General features: G+C 40.8%; 1 protein-coding gene and 7 non-coding genes across 8 annotated transcripts; 1 reads left to right on the top strand and 7 right to left on the bottom strand.

The window, feature by feature from the left end:
- Window positions 1-1,221: 1,221 nt before the first annotated feature.
- trnas-aga lies at window positions 1,222-1,303 on the bottom strand. The gene has a single exon. It is a non-coding gene; the product is annotated as a tRNA-Ser (tRNA).
- A 1,766-nt stretch (window positions 1,304-3,069) lies between these two features.
- Window positions 3,070-3,151, bottom strand: trnas-aga. Its single transcript has one exon. It is a non-coding gene; the product is annotated as a tRNA-Ser (tRNA).
- A 1,743-nt stretch (window positions 3,152-4,894) lies between these two features.
- On the bottom strand, window positions 4,895-4,976 carry trnas-aga. Its single transcript has one exon. It is a non-coding gene; the product is annotated as a tRNA-Ser (tRNA).
- A 306-nt stretch (window positions 4,977-5,282) lies between these two features.
- trnal-cag lies at window positions 5,283-5,365 on the bottom strand. The gene has a single exon. It is a non-coding gene; the product is annotated as a tRNA-Leu (tRNA).
- Window positions 5,366-7,740: 2,375 nt separating this feature from the next.
- LOC118951922 (piggyBac transposable element-derived protein 4-like) lies at window positions 7,741-12,055 on the top strand. The gene is made up of 2 exons (XM_036973874.1): window positions 7,741-8,030; window positions 9,504-12,055. The coding sequence occupies exons 1-2, from the start codon at window positions 7,846-7,848 to the stop codon at window positions 11,215-11,217; spliced, it is 1,899 nt and encodes a 632-aa protein (XP_036829769.1). The 5' UTR covers window positions 7,741-7,845; the 3' UTR covers window positions 11,218-12,055.
- A 485-nt stretch (window positions 12,056-12,540) lies between these two features.
- Window positions 12,541-12,623, bottom strand: trnal-cag. The gene has a single exon. It is a non-coding gene; the product is annotated as a tRNA-Leu (tRNA).
- A 1,039-nt stretch (window positions 12,624-13,662) lies between these two features.
- trnal-cag lies at window positions 13,663-13,745 on the bottom strand. Its single transcript has one exon. It is a non-coding gene; the product is annotated as a tRNA-Leu (tRNA).
- A 7,118-nt stretch (window positions 13,746-20,863) lies between these two features.
- Window positions 20,864-20,945, bottom strand: trnas-aga. The gene has a single exon. It is a non-coding gene; the product is annotated as a tRNA-Ser (tRNA).
- Window positions 20,946-21,998: the final 1,053 nt, after the last annotated feature.

The raw sequence follows: 21,998 nt of genomic DNA, 5'->3' as shown, positions 1-21,998 counted from the left end.
TTTATAAATTAAAAAGTCCAGTCATTGATTTAACCTCAATATGGCCTTCAATGGGAAAGAGTAGTAAATCGTCATTGAATGAGCGCTAAACTGGCATCAGAATATGGCCATTCTGATATAAATGATAAAATTCCTCAGATAAGACTGAAAAAGTGTCTGGAAATATCAGCAACCATCAGGGTAAGAGTGACAACAGGTCCACATGGGGGAAATCCTTACAAATGGCTTAATGAGTCATTTCAACGCAATCGTGTTATTATTTATTTTCAGGGTTTAACAAGGCAGCTCACCTGTGATTTGACATTAGATGCGGCGACTTTGATTACCCTGCAGACGATATTTTTGTTCTTCCCGCCAATACAATCCACTGACAACGACCGACGAGTTCTGCGTTCCTAGATTATTTTTGTTATTTGCCTGTTTGGGGCCCGCCTGTGAAATTGCGCGATTCTTGCAATTCTCTTTCAGCCTCTCATCAACTAGCTGTTTTTGCAGAATATTACAAATACGATAGTTATTCACTACTCATATTAACTAGGTGTCATTTACGTTACCTTAAGTCATTTATTTTTCAACTGGATTTTACAAAGGTGCATGACATGCAGGGGCTAAAAAGTTGTCAGGAGGGGGTTTCAAACCATGCCTATAGGGGAGTCTGCGACCTGAATGACTTAATGGTTATTTTCAATGCAATTGAGTTTTTTATTTTTCTTTTAGGGTTTAACAAGGTTTCTCACCTGTTACCTGTGGCTTGACTTTAGATGTGGCCAGTTCGATTACCCTGCAGCCTAAGAGTGTCTTCAGAATATGGCCAATTTGACATGAATTTAAAAATGCCTCAGTTAGGACCAAAAAAGTGTCTGGAGCTTCCCGTCAGGGTAAGAGTGACAACAGGTTTCCACATGTCAAAATGGGGGAAATCTTAGCAAATGGCTTCATGGTTTTCATGAGAATCGTGTTGTTGTATTGTTGAGTGTATCATGGGATCTCACCTGAAATCTGTGGCTTGACTACAAACCTGTAACCTATGCTACTGTGGCCTATAGAGCTAGAAGGCTGGATAACCAGGTGTGTAAAGGTGTGAAGTGGGATAGATGGCCTGCAGTCCTATCCCAAATGGACAACTAATCCCTATGTACTTGCGGAGATCTGAGAGGATGCGATTGGTATAAGAAACACGACTAAACTTCAACCTCCGGAGGGGTCAAAAAAATGCATTTTCGTTGTCGGCAGGATTTGAACCTACGCAGGAAGATCCTAATGGATTTCTAGTCCATCGCCTTAACCACTCGGCCACGACAACGTTGACAGAAGAAAACAGGCTTGTTAGGAGTGAATGGGCCAACAGGCATAGCCTACAGAAAGTGAAATTTAACAACTGAAAGATAATGCAGTAACTCATTATAATGCAATAACACAAAATGTTCCCCTCATTCATTTGTTATTAAGTCCAGCTGTTTTCTTATTTAACCTTGATCTTTGCTCAGCTCCAGAAGGTCTGCATTTGAGAGTGTTTATTATGAATTGTTATTTCACTGTGTGAAGTTGTTATTTCATCATTCTTATTATTACTGCTGAGCAGCATGACTCCTGAGAGGCACTAAAAAACTTTCAGAAGTGGGATTTGAACCCACGCCTCCATGGGAGACTGCAACCTGAACGCAGCGCCTTAGACCGCTCGGCCATCCTGACTACAGCACAGTAACTGGGTATCGGGTTAAAGTGTATGCGGTAAAAGTAGAAATATGAACAACACTCTAAAATCACCACAGAGACCAGAACAACTATGCACGATACTGACTTGCACTTTCAATAGTCATTTGTTTTTATAAATTAAAAAGTCCAGTCATTGATTTAACCTCAATATGGCCTTCAATGGGAAAGAGTAGTAAATCGTCATTGAATGAGCGCTAAACTGGCATCAGAATATGGCCATTCTGATATAAATGATAAAATTCCTCAGATAAGACTGAAAAAGTGTCTGGAAATATCAGCAACCATCAGGGTAAGAGTGACAACAGGTCCACATGGGGGAAATCCTTACAAATGGCTTAATGAGTCATTTCAACGCAATCGTGTTATTATTTATTTTCAGGGTTTAACAAGGCAGCTCACCTGTGATTTGACATTAGATGCGGCGACTTTGATTACCCTGCAGACGATATTTTTGTTCTTCCCGCCAATAAAATCCACTGACAACGACCGACGAGTTCTGCGTTCCGAGATTATTTTTGTTATTTGCCTGTTTGGGGCCCGCCTGTGAAATTGCGCGATTCTTGCAATTCTCTTTCAGCCTCTCATCAACTAGCTGTTTTTGCAGAATATTACAAATACGATAGTTATTCACTTCTCATATTAACTAGGTGTCATTTACGTTACCTTAAGTCATTTATTTTTCAACTGGATTTTACAAAGGTGCATGACATGCAGGCGCTAAAAAGTTGTCAGGAGGGGGTTTCAAACCATGCCTATAGGGGAGTCTGCGACCTGAATGACTTAATGGTTATTTCAATGCAATCAAGTTTTTTCTTTTTCTTTTAGGGTTTAACAAGGTTTCTCACCTGTTACCTGTGGCTTGACTTTAGATGTGGCCAGTTCGATTACCCTGCAGCCTAAGAGTGTCTTCAGAATATGGCCAATTTAGATGTGGCCAGTTCGATTACCCTGACATGAATTTAAAAATGCCTCAGTTAGGACCAAAAAAGTGTCTGGAGCTTCCCGTCAGGGTAAGAGTGACAACAGGTTTCCACATGTCAAAATGGGGGAAATCTTAGCAAATGGCTTCATGGTTTTCATGAGAATCGTGTTGTTGTATTGTTGAGTGTATCATGGGATCTCACCTGAAATCTGTGGCTTGACTACAAACCTGTAACCTATGCTACTGTGGCCTATAGAGCTAGAAGGCTGGATAACCAGGTGTGTAAAGGTGTGAAGTGGGACAGATGGCCTGCAGTCCTATCCCAAATGGACAACTAATCCCTATGTACTTGCGGAGATCTGAGAGGATGCGATTGGTATAAGAAACACGACTAAACTTCAACCTCCGGAGGGGTCAAAAAAATGCATTTTCGTTGTCGGCAGGATTTGAACCTGCGCAGGAAGATCCTAATGGATTTCTAGTCCATCGCCTTAACCACTCGGCCACGACAACGTTGACAGAAGAAAACAAGCTTGTTAGGAGTGAATGGGCCAACAGGCATAGCCTACAGAAAGTGAAATTTAACAACTGAAAGATAATGCAGTAACTCATTATTACGCAATAACACAAAATGTTCCCCTCATTCATTTGTTATTAAGTCCAGCTGTTTTCTTATTTAACCTTGATCTTTGCTCAGCTCCAGAAGGTCTGCATTTGAGAGTGTTTATTATGAATTGTTATTTCACTGTGTGAAGTTGTTATTTCATCATTCTTATTATTACTGCTGAGCAGCATGACTCCTGAGAGGCACTAAAAAACTGTCAGAAGTGGGATTGAACCCACGCCTCCATGGGAGACTGCGACCTGAACGCAGTGCCTTAGACCGCTCGGCCATCCTGACTACAGCACAGTAACTGGGTATCGGGTTAAAGTGTATGCGGTAAAAGTAGAAATATGAACAACGCTCTAAAATCACCACAGAGACCAGAACAACTATGCACGACACTGACTTGCACTTTCAATAGTCATTTGTTTTTATAAATTAAAAAGTCCAGTCATTGATTTAACCTCAATATGGCCTTCAATGGGAAAGAGTAGTAAATCGTCATTGAATGAGCGCTAAACTGGCATCAGAATATGGCCATTCTGATATAAATGATAAAATTCCTCAGATAAGACTGAAAAAGTGTCTGGAAATATCAGCAACCATCAGGGTAAGAGTGACAACAGGTCCACATGGGGGAAATCCTTACAAATGGCTTAATGAGTCATTTCAACGCAATCGTGTTATTATTTATTTTCAGGGTTTAACAAGGCAGCTCACCTGTGATTTGACATTAGATGCGGCGACTTTGATTACCCTGCAGACTATATTTTTGTTCTTCCCGCCAATACAATCCACTGACAACGACCGACGAGTTCTGCGTTCCTAGATTATTTTTGTTATTTGCCTGTTTGGGGCCCGCCTGTGAAATTGCGCGATTCTTGCAATTCTCTTTCAGCCTCTCATCAACTAGCTGTTTTTGCAGAATATTACAAATACGATAGTTATTCACTACTCATATTAACTAGGTGTCATTTACGTTACCTTAAGTCATTTATTTTTCAACTGGATTTTACAAAGGTGCATGACATGCAGGCGCTAAAAAGTTGTCAGGAGGGGGTTTCAAACCATGCCTATAGGGGAGTCTGCGACCTGAATGACTTAATGGTTATTTTCAATGCAATCAAGTTTTTTCTTTTTCTTTTAGGGTTTAACAAGGTTTCTCACCTGTTACCTGTGGCTTGACTTTAGATGTGGCCAGTTCGATTACCCTGCAGCCTAAGAGTGTCTTCAGAATATGGCCAATTTGACATGAATTTAAAAATGCCTCAGTTAGGACCAAAAAAGTGTCTGGAGCTTCCCGTCAGGGTAAGAGTGACAACAGGTTTCCACATGTCAAAATGGGGGAAATCTTAGCAAATGGCTTCATGGTTATTCATGAGAATCGTGTTGTTGTATTGTTGAGTGTATCATGGGATCTCACCTGAAATCTGTGGCTTGACTACAAACCTGTAACCTATGCTACTGTGGCCTATAGAGCTAGAAGGCTGGATAACCAGGTGTGTAAAGGTGTGAAGTGGGATAGATGGCCTGCAGTCCTATCCCAAATGGACAACTAATCCCTATGTACTTGCGGAGATCTGAGAGGATGCGATTGGTATAAGAAACACGACTAAACTTCAACCTCCGGAGGGGTCAAAAAAATGCATTTTCGTTGTCGGCAGGATTTGAACCTACGCCGGAAGATCCTAATGGATTTCTAGTCCATCGCCTTAACCACTCGGCCACGACAACGTTGACAGAAGAAAACAGGCTTGTTAGGAGTGAATGGGCCAACAGGCATAGCCTACAGAAAGTGAAATTTAACAACTGAAAGATAATGCAGTAACTCATTATAATGCAATAACACAAAATGTTCCCCTCATTCATTTGTTATTAAGTCCAGCTGTTTTCTTATTTAACCTTGATCTTTGCTCAGCTCCAGAAGGTCTGCATTTGAGAGTGTTTATTATGAATTGTTATTTCACTGTGTGAAGTTGTTATTTCATCATTCTTATTATTACTGCTGAGCAGCATGACTCCTGAGAGGCACTAAAAAACTGTCAGAAGTGGGATTTGAACCCACGCCTCCATGGGAGACTGCGACCTGAACGCAGCGCCTTAGACCGCTCGGCCATCCTGACTACAGCACAGTAACTGGGTATCGGGTTAAAGTGTATGCGGTAAAAGTAGAAATATGAACAACGCTCTAAAATCACCACAGAGACCAGAACAACTATGCACGATACTGACTTGCACTTTCAATAGTCATTTGTTTTTATAAATTAAAAAGTCCAGTCATTGATTTAACCTCAATATGGCCTTCAATGGGAAAGAGTAGTAAATCGTCATTGAATGAGCGCTAAACTGGCATCAGAATATGGCCATTCTGATATAAATGATAAAATTCCTCAGATAAGACTGAAAAAGTGTCTGGAAATATCAGCAACCATCAGGGTAAGAGTGACAACAGGTCCACATGGGGGAAATCCTTACAAATGGCTTAATGAGTCATTTCAACGCAATCGTGTTATTATTTATTTTCAGGGTTTAACAAGGCAGCTCACCTGTGATTTGACATTAGATGCGGCGACTTTGATTACCCTGCAGACGATATTTTTGTTCTTCCCGCCAATAAAATCCACTGACAACGACCGACGAGTTCTGCGTTCCGCGATTATTTTTGTTATTTGCCTGTTTGGGGCCCGCCTGTGAAATTGCGCGATTCTTGCAATTCTCTTTCAGCCTCTCATCAACTAGCTGTTTTTGCAGAATATTACAAATACAATAGTTATTCACTACTCATATTAACTAGGTGTCATTTACGTTACCTTAAGTCATTTATTTTTCAACTGGATTTTACAAAGGTGCATGACATGCAGGCGCTAAAAAGTTGTCAGGAGGGGGTTTCAAACCATGCCTATAGGGGAGTCTGCGACCTGAATGACTTAATGGTTATTTTCAATGCAATTGAGTTTTTTCTTTTTCTTTTAGGGTTTAACAAGGTTTCTCACCTGTTACCTGTGGCTTGACTTTAGATGTGGCCAGTTCGATTACCCTGCAGACTATAAGAGTGTCTTCAGAATATGGCCAATTTGACATGAATTTAAAAATGCCTCAGATAGGACCAAAAAAGTGTCTGGAGCTTCCCGTCAGGGTAAGAGTGACAACAGGTTTCCACATGTCAAAATGGGGGAAATCTTAGCAAATGGCTTAATGGTTATTCATGAGAATCGTGTTGTTGTATTGTTGAGTGTATCATGGGATCTCACCTGAAATCTGTGGCTTGACTACAAACCTGTAACCTATGCTACTGTGGCCTATAGAGCTAGAAGGCTGGATAACCAGGTGTGTAAAGGTGTGAAGTGGGATAGATGGCCTGCAGTCCTATCCCAAATGGACAACTAATCCCTATGTACTTGCGGAGATCTGAGAGGATGCGATTGGTATAAGAAACACGACTAAACTTCAACCTCCGGAGGGGTCAAAAAAATGCATTTTCATTGTCGGCAGGATTTGAACCTACGCAGGAAGATCCTAATGGATTTCTAGTCCATCGCCTTAACCACTCGGCCACGACAACATTGACAAAAGAAAACAGGCTTGTTAGGAGTGAATGGGCCAACAGGCATAGCCTACAGAAAGTGAAATTTAACAACTGAAAGATAATGCAGTAACTCATTATAATGCAATAACACAAAATGTTCCCCTCATTCATTTGTTATTAAGTCCAGCTGTTTTCTTATTTAACCTCTCTGATCTACCGATCCCGGATCCGGGTTTGAATTCAACAACATACGGTGTTCGCCACAAATAGTCATATTAAACATTCATGAAAATACAAGTGTCTCACATGCTTCAAAAGCCTAGAATCTTGCTAATCCAACTGCGTTGTCATATTTAAAAAATAATTTATTGCGAAATAATAAGCTGCGTTTATCTGAGCATAGACCCCCATATCAAACTACTTATTCAACCAGCACTTGCGTAACAAAGTCACAGATTGCATTGAAATAAATCGTTTACCTTTGAAGATCTTGCTCTGGTTGCAATCCCAAGGCTCATTGTTACACAATGAATGGTCGTTTGTTCGGTTAAATCCATGTTTTATAGCCTAACACGAAACATTTTGTGAACGCTTATCTCGTTGAATTTCCTGTCATACAATTTTCAAAGTAACGTCCAACGTAAAGAGACTCTCTTTTCCTCGTCTTTTCCCTCTCTTTCCAGTCATGTTTGGTTTACTTGCAATCAACTCTTTGTTTGGAACGCAATCAACCCTGATGGGCCATTTTGCGGGCTCTATTGATATGGTAATACCGATTGGAAGACAACACGTGAGGAGCCCATTGCGCAGCAATTATATGACCACTGTCTTGTTGATTGACTCTATTTTAACCCAATGACCACTGATCTTCTTGAAATCTAGCTGGGTAGATAGCCAATGAGCAGATGTAACTGGAAATATCCCATGATTCATTGTTGTAAGACAAACCTATTCACTGGACGCTGGCGTAAAGACCGTTCTTTCGCCATTGCCAATTGAACCGTGAAGGAGTGACTCTAATTACGCACAGACGTTTTTCAGTAATTTGCTACTTCAACTGTTTATTTCGCGAATAAAATGGCAAATAAGTCTAAGAAAGCGACCTCTAAGACTAGATACACTAATGTAGAAATGATTTTGGAAGAGATTGACCGGGAAAGTGAGACAGATTTGGCAGAGATTGAAGACTCCATTAGCTCCCATAGTTTCGATTCTGAAACTGAGGCATATTTTTTGAACGGAGAGGACATCGTTTTGGACTGGTAAGTTGCTCTCATGCTAATGCCGTTGTTTGACTTTAATATAAAATATTATTAGTGATTGTTTTTACATTTTATTTGCAAAAATGGCTAAAGTACACGTTAGCTAGCCATTGTGAGTGAGGGCCTGTTTCTTTGAGAACGCATGGTCTACCTAAATAGCCTATTTTGGGGCTGGCCCATTTCACTTTGTCAATTGATGTGGAACAGCACTTTATATACATGTTTATTATAGCTGTTTTTACATTTTATTAGCAATATATAGCGATGTAATGAAATGGCTAAAGTGCACGTTAGCTTGTCATTGTGAGTGCCTGTTTCTTTGAGAACGCATGGTCTACCCAAATAGCCTATTTTGGGGCTGGCCCATTTCACTTTGTCAGTTGATGTGGAACAGCACTTTATATACATGTTTATTATAGCTGTTTTTACATTTTATTAGCAATATATAGCGATGTAATGAAATGGCTAAAGTGCACGTTAGCTTGTCATTGTGTGCCTGTTTCTTTGAGAACGCATGGTCTACCCAAATAGCCTATTTTGGGGCTGGCCCATTTCACTTTGTCAGTTGATGTGGAACAGCACTTTATATACATGTTTATTATAGCTGTTTTTACATTTTATTAGCAATATATAGCGATGTAATGAAATGGCTAAAGTGCACGTTAGCTTGTCATTGTGAGTGCCTGTTTCTTTGAGAACGCATGGTCTACCTAAATAGCCTATTTTGGGGCTGGCCCATTTCACTTTGTCAATTGATGTGGAACAGCACTTTATATACATGTTTATTATAGCTGTTTTTACATTTTATTAGCAATATATAGCGATGTAATGAAATGGCTAAAGTGCACGTTAGCTTGTCATTGTGAGTGCCTGTTTCTTTGAGAACGCATGGTCTACCCAAATAGCCTATTTTGGGGCTGGCCCATTTCACTTTGTCAGTTGATGTGGAACAGCACTTTATATACATGTTTATTATAGCTGTTTTTACATTTTATTAGCAATATATAGCGATGTAATGAAATGGCTAAAGTGCACGTTAGCTTGTCATTGTGAGTGCCTGTTTCTTTGAGAACGCATGGTCTACCTAAATAGCCTATTTTGGGGCTGGCCCATTTCACTTTGTCAATTGATGTGGAACAGCACTTTATATACATGTTTATTATAGCTGTTTTTACATTTTATTAGCAATATATAGCGATGTAATGAAATGGCTAAAGTGCACGTTAGCTTGTCATTGTGAGTGCCTGTTTCTTTGAGAACGCATGGTCTACCCAAATAGCCTATTTTGGGGCTGGCCCATTTCACTTTGTCAGTTGATGTGGAACAGCACTTTATGTTCCCTGTCCTCAATATGCATGTTTATTATAGCTGTTGATACAGGGCTACTCCCTGTACTCTATATGTATGTTTATTATAGCTGTTGATACAGGGCTCATATGTGAAACTATTCTAACTGAACATTTTCTTTCACAGTGGCACTGACTCCGACTGGGAGCCCCCAGTGCCAAGGTGTCCATCCCCCTCTGAAGCTGGTTCATCCAGCTGTACCCCTGCTGTCTCTGGCTCCACACCTCCCGGGCCATCTAGAGGTGTGAAGAGGAAGAGGGGAAGTGTGCCACCCACTAACAGAGGGACAGAAGGGCGTTGGCACACCATCCTAGAAGATGATGTGGAGCCACCACAACCAACTTTCAGGCCGAAAGGGAAGCCAGGACCTCAGGTGAACCCGACCTCCACTTACACCCCCCTTCAGCTTTTCCAACTGTTTTTTACACCATCTGTTGTAGGTTCGCTCGTGTCCAACACAAATAAGAATGGGAAGAAGAAACAAGCAGGCAAAAAGGTAGCATGGAAGCCCATATCCATGTCAGATCTTTTCTGCTACCTTTCACTTGTTATCTACATGGGGCTGGTGAAGCTGAAAAGCCTGAAGGACTACTGGAAAACGTCATCTCTGTACCAACTGCCTTTCCCCATGACTGTTATGTCCTGCAAAAGGTTTCTGATTATTTCACAGGCGCTTCACATCAGTGACCCAAAGGTTGATGAAGAGAATGAGAAGAAGAGAGGCACAGCAGCGTTTGATAGACTGTGCAAGATCAAACCGCTCTACCACAGCATCGTCGAGGCCTGCAAGACGTACTTTCAGCCTGCCCAGAACGTGTCAATCGATGAGAGGATGGTAGCCTCAAAGGCAAGAATTGGCCTCAAACAATACATGAGAAACAAACCAACCAAGTGGGGTTACAAGCTGTTTGTTTTGGCTGATTCTGTATGTGCCTACACATGCAATTTCTTTGTCTACGAGGGGAAGAACAGTTTTGCTACCGGTAAGGGACTCAGCTATGACTCTGCAATGGAGTTATTGGATTTTCAACTGCTAGGGAAGGGCTACAAACTGTTTGTGGATAACTTCTACACAAGCCCTACCCTGTTTGCAGACCTAAGGAAGCTGGATGTATGGGCTTGTGGCACCATTCGTACCAACAGGGTGGGCTTTCCGAAGACTAAGGTGAACGACATGCCTAAGCGGGCTGAGCGGGGGAGCATGCGATTGATCCGTGAAGATGGCCTGCTTTTTGTAAAGTGGATGGATACCAGAGAGGTGGTGATGTGCTCCACTATCCACAAGTCCTTCAGTGGGGATCATGTTGTCAGGCGTGTGAAGGATGGTGCCGGGGCATGGAAAACCAAAAATGTCCCCATTCCAACTGCAGTGAAGGACTACAACAAGAGCATGGGAGGAGTCGACCTTTCGGACGCGCTAATCGGCTACTACAATGTTCTCCACAAGACAATGAAATGGTACAAGACCTTCTTCTATCATTTCATCGACATCGCCGTGGTGAATGCATTCATCCTACACAAGGAAATGGCGACGAGCTGTGGAAAGCCCTTCCTCTCACAGAAAGCCTTCAGAGAGCAGCTCATCAAGGAGCTTGCTGGCTACAGCACCACTGCACCAAGCCCTGTCCCTTCTGCTCCTGCCACAGGTGTTCATCTGCCCAAATATATTTGTGCAGGCATGGATGTGCCTAAGGGCCAAAAGGGCACAGCATGGAGGCGTTGCTGTGTTGTCTGCAAGATGAAGTCTCCCATCACATGCCCCACATGCTCAGTGACCCTCTGCTTTACATCGGAGCGAGACTGCTATGGCATCTGGCATCAGCAGCAGAACATTGTCTAGAGTTTTGGCAATGTTGGTGGGGTTATATGGCAAAGTGGTTCTGCGGTCTAGCTGAGAACACCAGTCTGCAGTCTAGCTGAGAACACCAGTCTGCAGTCTAGCTGAGCTATATCTTATATCTGGAGTATTTTTTCCTGTCTTATCCGGTGTCTTGTGTGAATTTAAGTCTGCTCTCTTTCTCTCCTTTCTCTCAGTGGACTTGAACCCCTGGGACCATGCTTCAGGACTACCTGACATGATGACTCCTTGCTGTCCCCCAGTCCACCTGGCCTTGCCGCGCTGTTCCAGTTTCAACTGTTCTGCCTGCGGCTATGGAACCCTAAACTGTACATTTTTTTCTCTTGGGGTGCTGTACTGTTGCACACTCTACAAACACTGTGATCTCCACCCGGCACAGCCAGAAGAGGACTGGCCACCCCTCATTGCCTTGTTTCTTCCTAGGTTTTTGCCTTTCTAGGTTGTTTTTCCTGTTTTTCCTATTTGATACAGGACTGAGGATGTGTAAGTGTGTAAATAGTTACCCATGTTACTTTGTAAATGTGTATATATATATTTTTTTTCATAACATTTTTTTCAAAAAAAAATGTTTACAAAAAAATTTCAATTTTTTTTTGAAATTTAAAAAAAAAAAAAATTTACATTTTTTTTCAGAAATTTTTAAAATTTCATAAATGTTTTAAATTTTTGTGGGGGGGTGTGTTAGAATACCATTTTGGTATTTTGTATATAGTTATTGGTTTCAAAATGTGTACTTTACCAATTTGGCCACTTGGGTACATTTGGTCTACTTGTGTGGGACACCTGGGTGACTTTATAATAAATGTTATGTAGCACACTCATTTTGGAAGTTATCATTCTGAAATTTTGCACAAGTACTGTTGCCCTCTTAATTTTTTCAAGAAAATTGTCCCCATCATCTTATCTGAATTTTTGTTTTATCTTGTTCATTTGAAAGATGATGATACAAAAATAAATAGAAAAAACGCATGTTTTTTTCCATAGTTTTATCTAAACCAGATCTAGTGTGTGTTATTCTCCTACATTCAATTCACATTTACACAAACTTCAGAGTGTTTTCTTTCAAATGGTACCAAGAATATGCATATACTTGGTTCTGTGCCTGAGCTACAGGCTGTTAGATTTGGGTATGTCTTCAGGCGGAAATTGCACAAAGTAGGGGGGTAGTTCTATCTTTGCTCAGCTCCAGAAGGTCTGCATTTGAGAGTGTTTATTATGAATTGTTATTTCACTGTGTGAAGTTGTTATTTCATCATTCTTATTATTACTGCTGAGCAGCATGACTCCTGAGAGGCACTGAAAAACTGTCAGAAGTGGGATTTGAACCCACGCCTCCATGGGAGACTGCGACCTGAACGCAGCGCCTTAGACCGCTCGGCCATCCTGACTACAGCACAGTAACCGGGTACCGGGTTAAAGTGTATGCGGTAAAAGTAGAAATATGAACAACGCTCTAAAATCACCACAGAGACCAGAACAACTATGCACGATACTGACTTGCACTTTCAATAGTCATTTGTTTTTATAAATTAAAAAGTCCAGTCATTGATTTAACCTCAATATGGCCTTCAATGGGAAAGAGTAGTAAATCGTCATTGAATGAGCGCTAAACTGGCATCAGAATATGGCCATTCTGATATAAATGATAAAATTCCTCAGATAAGACTGAAAAAGTGTCTGGAAATATCAGCAACCATCAGGGTAAGAGTGACAACAGGTCCACATGGGGGAAATCCTTACAAATGGCTTAATGAGTCATTTCAACGCAATCGTGTTATTATTTATTTTCAGGGTTTAACAAGGCAGCTCACCTGTGATTTGACATTAGATGCGGCGACTTTGATTACCCTGCAGACGATTTTTTTGTTCTTCCCGCCAATACAATCCACTGACAACGACCGACGAGTTCTGCGTTCCGAGATTATTTTTGTTATTTGCCTGTTTGGGGCCCGCCTGTGAAATTGCGCGATTCTTGCAATTCTCTTTCAGCCTCTCATCAACTAGCTGTTTTTGCAGAATATTACAAATACGATAGTTATTCACTACTCATATTAACTAGGTGTCATTTACATTACCTTAAGTCATTTATTTTTCAACTGGATTTTACAAAGGTGCATGACATGCAGGCGCTAAAAAGTTGTCAAGAGGGGGTTTCAAACCATGCCTATAGGGGAGTCTGCGACCTGAATGACTTAATGGTTATTTTCAATGCAATCAAGTTTTTTCTTTTTCTTTTAGGGTTTAACAAGGTTTCTCACCTGTTACCTGTGGCTTGACTTTAGATGTGGCCAGTTCGATTACCCTGCAGACTATAAGAGTGTCTTCAGAATATGGCCAATTTGACATGAATTTAAAAATGCCTCTTATAGGGTCTGCATTTGAGAGTGTTTATTATGAATTGTTATTTCACTGTGTGAACTAAAAAACTGTCAGAAGTGGGATTTGAACCCACGCCTCCATGGGAGACTGCGACCTGAACGCAGCGCCTTAGACCGCTCGGCCATCCTGACTACAGCACAGTAACTGGGTATCGGGTTAAAGTGTATGCGTTAAAAGTAGAAATATGAACAACGCTCTAAAATCACCACAGAGACCAGAACAACTATGCACGATACTGACTTGCACTTTCAATAGTCATTTGTTTTTACAAATTAAAAAGTCCAGTCATTGATTTAAAACCTGTTTAGGATATGGCAGACATATGCCCCCTTTGGAGAGATTGGGTACCCCTAGTAAACTGAAAAAAAAATCTGTCAACAATTGCTAATATATGCAAATAAAAATTATTATTGGATAGAAAACACTCTAAAGATTCTAAAACCGTTGGAATTATGTCTGTAAGTATAGCAGAACTCACAGGGCAGGCATTCTTCCAAACTAGTTTTTGTGGCCATGAAAGTTGGAGCAACTTTGACGTCATGGCCCCCACCCTTCCCAACCAGTTATGATTCTGGGGAGACTTTCTATCTCTTCCGCTAGATGTCCTCTTTGAGTAGAGCTTTGAATCGTTCAAATCCCGCGAGAATTGACCCTATGGGAGTGAAATTAGTGCGTTCCACGAGAAAATAGGCTGTGCGTAGGGGCGCGAATTGGTCCCAGCCATTCCTTTGTTCCAGCACTCAAGAGAGGGGCAGACGATGGCCGATTGAAGTTTGTTTTGTGTGTCTAAAACATCATAAAGCTTGCTTCTGCACTTAGTTTGACCTGTTTAGTCGACATATAATATGTAATTTTGAAGTTTTGATGCGCAACTTTTCCGGACCAGAGGACGTTTTGGGTGCATTTCAGCTGATGTTATTAGCCTGTTAGATCTCTAGGGGCGCTATTTCATTTTTGGATAAAAAACGTTCCCGTTTTAAGCGCGATATTTTGTCACGAAAAGATGCTCGACTATGCATATTCTTGACAGTTTTGGAAAGAAAACACTCTGAAGTTTCAGAATCTGCAAAGATTTTGTCTGTAAGTGCCCCAGAACTCATTCTACAGGCGAAACCAAGATGATGCATCAACCAGGAATTAGCAGAATTTCTGAAGCTCTGTTTTCCATTGTCTCCTTATATGGCTGTGATTGCGCAAGGAATGAGCCTACACTTTCTGTCGTTCGCCCAAGGTCTTAGCAGCATTGTGACGTATTTGTAGGCATATCATTGGAAGATTGACCATAAGAGACTACATTTTCCAAGTGTCCGCCTGGTGTCCTGCGTGGAATTCGGTGCGCAATTGCCAGCTGCTTGTACTTTACCATTTGATTCAGGGGAGAAAGCATGTGTCCAAGAACGATGTATCAATGAAGAGATATGTGAAAAACACCTTGATGATTGATTCTAAACAACGTTTGCCATGTTTTCAGTCGATATTATGGAGTTAATTTGGAAAAAAGTTTGCGTTTTGAGGACTGAATTTTCGGGTTTTTTTTGGTAGCCAAATGTGATGTATAAAACGGAGCTATTTCTAATACACAAAGAATCTTTTTGGAAAAACTGAGCATCTGCTATCCAACTGAGAGTATCCTCATTGAAAACATCAGAAGTTCTTCAAAGGTAAATTATTTTATTTGAAGGCTTTTATGTTTTTGTTGAAATGTTGCGTGCTGGATGCTAACGCTAATGCTAACGTAAAATCCTTTGTTTGCTAGCTACTGTTACACAAATTATTGTTTTCCTATGGTTGAGAAGCATATTTTGAAAATCTGAGATGACAGTGTTGTTTACAAAAAGCTAAGCTTGCGAGATGGCATATTTATTTCATTTCATTTGCGATTTTCATGAATAGTTAACGTTGCGTTATGGTAATGAGCTTGAGGCTGTAGTCACGATACCGGATCCGGGTTTGGGAGATCAGAGAGGTTAACTAGGTGTCATTTACGTTACCTTAAGTCATTTATTTTTCAACTGGATTTTACAAAGGTGCATGACATGCAGGCGCTAAAAAGTTGTCAGGAGGGGGTTTCAAACCATGCCTATTGGGGAGTCTGCGACCTGAATGACTTAATGGTTATTTTCAATGCAATCGAGTTTTTCTTTTTCTTTTAGGGTTTAACAAGGTTTCTCACCTGTTACCTGTGGCTTGACTTTAGATGTGGCCAGTTCGATTACCCTGCAGACTATAAGAGTGTCTTCAGAATATGGCCAATTTGACATGAATTTAAAAATGCCTCAGATAGGGTCTGCATTTGAGAGTGTTTATTATGAATTGTTATTTCACTGTGTGAACTAAAAAACTGTCAGAAGTGGGATTTGAACCCATGCCTCCATGGGAGACTGCGACCTGAACGCAGCGCCTTAGACCGCTCGGCCATCCTGACTACAGCACAGTAACTGGGTATCGGGTTAAAGTGTATGCGTTAAAAGTAGAAATATGAACAACGCTCTAAAATCACCACAGAGACCAGAACAACTATGCACGATACTGACTTGCACTTTCAATAGTCATTTGTTTTTACAAATTAAAAAGTCCAGTCATTGATTTAAAACCTGTTAAGGATATGGCAGACATATGCCCCCTTTGGAGAGATTGGGTACCCCTAGTAAACTGAAAAAAAAATCTGTCAACAATTGCTAATATATGCAAATAAAAATTATTATTGGATAGAAAACACTCTAAAGATTCTAAAACCGTTGGAATTATGTCTGTAAGTATAGCAGAACTCACAGGGCAGGCATTCTTCCAAACTAGTTTTTGTGGCCATGAAAGTTGGAGCAACTTTGACGTCATGGCCCCCACCCTTCCCAACCAGTTATGATTCTAGGGAGACTTTCTATCTCTTCCGCTAGATGTCCTCTTTCAGTAGAGCTTTGAATCGTTCAAATCCCGCGAGAATTGACCCTATGGGAGTGAAATTAGTGCGTGCCACGAGAAAATAGGCTGTGCGTAGGGGCGCGAATTGGTCCCAGCCATTCCTTTGTTCCAGCACTCAAGAGAGGGGCAGACGATGGCCGATTGAAGTTTGTTTTGTGTGTCTAAAACATCATAAAGCTTGCTTCTGCACTTAGTTTGACCTGTTTAGTCGACATATAATATGTAATTTTGAAGTTTTGATGCGCAACTTTTCCGGACCAGAGGACGTTTTGGGTGCATTTCAGCTGATGTTATTAGCCTGTTAGATCTCTAGGGGCGCTATTTCATTTTTGGATAAAAAACGTTCCCGTTTTAAGCGCGATATTTTGTCACGAAAAGATGCTCGACTATGCATATTCTTGACAGTTTTGGAAAGAAAACACTCTGAAGTTTCAGAATCTGCAAAGATTTTGTCTGTAAGTGCCCCAGAACTCATTCTACAGGCGAAACCAAGATGATGCATCAACCAGGAATTAGCAGAATTTCTGAAGCTCTGTTTTCCATTGTCTCCTTATATGGCTGTGATTGCGCAAGGAATGAGCCTACACTTTCTGTCGTTCGCCCAAGGTCTTAGCAGCATTGTGACGTATTTGTAGGCATATCATTGGAAGATTGACCATAAGAGACTACATTTTCCAAGTGTCCGCCTGGTGTCCTGCGTGGAATTCGGTGCGCAATTGCCAGCTGCTTGTACTTTACCATTTGATTCAGGGGAGAAAGCATGTGTCCAAGAACGATGTATCAATGAAGAGATATGTGAAAAACACCTTGATGATTGATTCTAAACAACGTTTGCCATGTTTTCAGTCGATATTATGGAGTTAATTTGGAAAAAAGTTTGCGTTTTGAGGACTGAATTTTCGGGGTTTTTTTGGTAGCCAAATGTGATGTATAAAACGGAGCTATTTCTAATACACAAAGAATCTTTTTGGAAAAACTGAGCATCTGCTATCCAACTGAGAGTATCCTCATTGAAAACATCAGAAGTTCTTCAAAGGTAAATTATTTTATTTGAAGGCTTTTATGTTTTTGTTGAAATGTTGCGTGCTGGATGCTAACGCTAATGCTAACGTAAAATCCTTTGTTTGCTAGCTACTGTTACACAAATTATTGTTTTCCTATGGTTGAGAAGCATATTTTGAAAATCTGAGATGACAGTGTTGTTTACAAAAGGCTAAGCTTGCGAGATGGCATATTTATTTCATTTCATTTGCGATTTTCATGAATAGTTAACGTTGCGTTATGGTAATGAGCTTGAGGCTGTAGTCACGATACCGGATCCGGGTTTGGGAGATCAGAGAGGTTAACTAGGTGTCATTTACGTTACCTTAAGTCATTTATTTTTCAACTGGATTTTACAAAGGTGCATGACATGCAGGCGCTAAAAAGTTGTCAGGAGGGGGTTTCAAACCATGCCTATAGGGGAGTCTGCGACCTGAATGACTTAATGGTTATTTTCAATGCAATCGAGTTTTTCTTTTTCTTTTAGGGTTTAACAAGGTTTCTCACCTGTTACCTGTGGCTTGACTTTAGATGTGGCCAGTTCGATTACCCTGCAGACTATAAGAGTGTCTTCAGAATATGGCCAATTTGACATGAATTTAAAAATGCCTCAGATAGGGTCTGCATTTGAGAGTGTTTATTATGAATTGTTATTTCACTGTGTGAACTAAAAAACTGTCAGAAGTGGGATTTGAACCCATGCCTCCATGGGAGACTGCGACCTGAACGCAGCGCCTTAGACCGCTCGGCCATCCTGACTACAGCACAGTAACTGGGTATCGGGTTAAAGTGTATGCGTTAAAAGTAGAAATATGAACAACGCTCTAAAATCACCACAGAGACCAGAACAACTATGCACGATACTGACTTGCACTTTCAATAGTCATTTGTTTTTACAAATTAAAAAGTCCAGTCATTGATTTAAAACCTGTTAAGGATATGGCAGACATATGCCCCCTTTGGAGAGATTGGGTACCCCTAGTAAACTGAAAAAAAAATCTGTCAACAATTGCTAATATATGCAAATAAAAATTATTATTGGATAGAAAACACTCTAAAGATTCTAAAACCGTTGGAATTATGTCTGTAAGTATAGCAGAACTCACAGGGCAGGCATTCTTCCAAACTAGTTTTTGTGGCCATGAAAGTTGGAGCAACTTTGACGTCATGGCCCCCACCCTTCCCAACCAGTTATGATTCTAGGGAGACTTTCTATCTCTTCCGCTAGATGTCCTCTTTCAGTAGAGCTTTGAATCGTTCAAATCCCGCGAGAATTGACCCTATGGGAGTGAAATTAGTGCGTGCCACGAGAAAATAGGCTGTGCGTAGGGGCGCGAATTGGTCCCAGCCATTCCTTTGTTCCAGCACTCAAGAGAGGGGCAGACGATGGCCGATTGAAGTTTGTTTTGTGTGTCTAAAACATCATAAAGCTTGCTTCTGCACTTAGTTTGACCTGTTTAGTCGACATATAATATGTAATTTTGAAGTTTTGATGCGCAACTTTTCCGGACCAGAGGACGTTTTGGGTGCATTTCAGCTGATGTTATTAGCCTGTTAGATCTCTAGGGGCGCTATTTCATTTTTGGATAAAAAACGTTCCCGTTTTAAGCGCGATATTTTGTCACGAAAAGATGCTCGACTATGCATATTCTTGACAGTTTTGGAAAGAAAACACTCTGAAGTTTCAGAATCTGCAAAGATTTTGTCTGTAAGTGCCCCAGAACTCATTCTACAGGCGAAACCAAGATGATGCATCAACCAGGAATTAGCAGAATTTCTGAAGCTCTGTTTTCCATTGTCTCCTTATATGGCTGTGATTGCGCAAGGAATGAGCCTACACTTTCTGTCGTTCGCCCAAGGTCTTAGCAGCATTGTGACGTATTTGTAGGCATATCATTGGAAGATTGACCATAAGAGACTACATTTTCCAAGTGTCCGCCTGGTGTCCTGCGTGGAATTCGGTGCGCAATTGCCAGCTGCTTGTACTTTACCATTTGATTCAGGGGAGAAAGCATGTGTCCAAGAACGATGTATCAATGAAGAGATATGTGAAAAACACCTTGATGATTGATTCTAAACAACGTTTGCCATGTTTTCAGTCGATATTATGGAGTTAATTTGGAAAAAAGTTTGCGTTTTGAGGACTGAATTTTCGGGTTTTTTTTGGTAGCCAAATGTGATGTATAAAACGGAGCTATTTCTAATACACAAAGAATCTTTTTGGAAAAACTGAGCATCTGCTATCCAACTGAGAGTATCCTCATTGAAAACATCAGAAGTTCTTCAAAGGTAAATTATTTTATTTGAAGGCTTTTATGTTTTTGTTGAAATGTTGCGTGCTGGATGCTAACGCTAATGCTAACGTAAAATCCTTTGTTTGCTAGCTACTGTTACACAAATTATTGTTTTCCTATGGTTGAGAAGCATATTTTGAAAATCTGAGATGACAGTGTTGTTTACAAAAGGCTAAGCTTGCGAGATGGCATATTTATTTCATTTCATTTGCGATTTTCATGAATAGTTAACGTTGCGTTATGGTAATGAGCTTGAGGCTGTAGTCACGATACCGGATCCGGGTTTGGGAGATCAGAGAGGTTAACTAGGTGTCATTTACGTTACCTTAAGTCATTTATTTTTCAACTGGATTTTACAAAGGTGCATGACATGCAGGCGCTAAAAAGTTGTCAGGAGGGGGTTTCAAACCATGCCTATAGGGGAGTCTGCGACCTGAATGACTTAATGGTTATTTTCAATGCAATCAAGTTTTTTCTTTTTCTTTTAGGGTTTAACAAGGTTTCTCACCTGTTACCTGTGGCTTGACTTTAGATGTGGCCAGTTCGATTACCCTGCAGACTATAAGAGTGTCTTCAGAATATGGCCAATTTGACATGAATTTAAAAATGCCTCAGATAGGACCAAAAAAGTGTCTGGAGCTTCCCGTCAGGGTAAGAGTGACAACAGGTTTCCACATGTCAAAATGGGGGAAATCTTAGCAAATGGCTTCATGGTTATTCATGAGAATCGTGTTGTTGTATTGTTGAGTGTATCATGGGATCTCACCTGAAATCTGTGGCTTGACTACAAACCTGTAACCTATGCTACTGTGGCCTATAGAGCTAGAAGGCTGGATAACCAGGTGTGTAAAGGTGTGAAGTGGGACAGATGGCCTGCAGTCCTATCCCAAATGGACAACTAATCCCTATGTACTTGCGGAGATCTGAGAGGATGCGATTGGTATAAGAAACACGACTAAACTTCAACCTCCGGAGGGGTCAAAAAAATACATTTTTGTTGTCGGCAGGATTTGAACCTGCGCAGGAAGATCCTAATGGATTTCTAGTCCATCGCCTTAACCACTCGGCCACGATAACGTTGACAGAAGAAAACAAGCTTGTTAGGAGTGAATGGGCCAACAGGCATAGCCTACAGAAAGTGAAATTTAACAACTGAAAGATAATGCAGTAACTCATTATAATGCAATAACACAAAATGTTCCCCTCATTCATTTGTTATTAAGTCCAGCTGTTTTCTTATTTAACATTGATCTTTGCTCAGCTCCAGAAGGTCTGCATTTGAGAGTGTTTATAATGAATTGTTATTTCACTGTGTGAAGTTGTTATTTCATCATTCTTATTATTACTGCTGAGCAGCATGACTCCTGAGAGGCACTAAAACACTGTCAGAAGTGGGATTTGAACCCACTCCTCCATGGGAGACTGCGACCTGAACGCAGCGCCTTAGACCGCTCGGCCATCCTGACTACAGCACAGTAACCGGGTACCGGGTTAAAGTGTATGCGGTAAAAGTAGAAATATGAACAACGCTCTAAAATCACCACAGAGACCAGAACAACTATGCACGATACTGACTTGCACTTTCAATAGTCATTTGTTTTTATAAATTAAAAAGTCCAGTCATTGATTTAACCTCAATATGGCCTTCAATGGGAAAGAGTAGTAAATCGTCATTGAATGAGCGCTAAACTGGCATCAGAATATGGCCATTCTGATATAAATGATAAAATTCCTCAGATAAGACTGAAAAAGTGTCTGGAAATATCAGCAACCATCAGGGTAAGAGTGACAACAGGTCCACATGGGGGAAATCCTTACAAATGGCTTAATGAGTCATTTCAACGCAATCGTGTTATTATTTATTTTTAGGGTTTAACAAGGCAGCTCACCTGTGACTTGACATTAGATGCGGCGACTTTGATTACCCTGCAGACGATATTTTTGTTCTTCCCGCCAATACAATCCACTGACAACGACCGACGAGTTCTGCGTTCCGAGATTATTTTTGTTATTTGCCTGTTTGGGGCCTGCCTGTGAAATTGCGCGATTCTTGCAATTCTCTTTCAGCCTCTCATCAACTAGCTGTTTTTGCAGAATATTAAAAATATGATAGTTATTCACTACTCATAT

The sequence above is a fragment of the Oncorhynchus mykiss genome, unplaced genomic scaffold (genome assembly GCF_013265735.2).
Source record: "Oncorhynchus mykiss isolate Arlee unplaced genomic scaffold, USDA_OmykA_1.1 un_scaffold_342, whole genome shotgun sequence".
Lineage (NCBI taxonomy): Eukaryota > Metazoa > Chordata > Actinopteri > Salmoniformes > Salmonidae > Oncorhynchus > Oncorhynchus mykiss.
This window is presented reverse-complemented; position numbering and strand designations above follow the sequence as displayed.

Bases quoted from the DNA above. Each gene is read 5' to 3' on its own strand.
- LOC118951922 (XM_036973874.1), top strand. From the start codon at position 7,846: ATGGCAAATAAGTCTAAGAAAGCGACCTCTAAGACTAGATACACTAAT. The intron at 8,031-9,503 runs GTAAGTTGCTCT...TTTCTTTCACAG, and splicing joins GAGGACATCGTTTTGGACTG to TGGCACTGACTCCGACTGGG.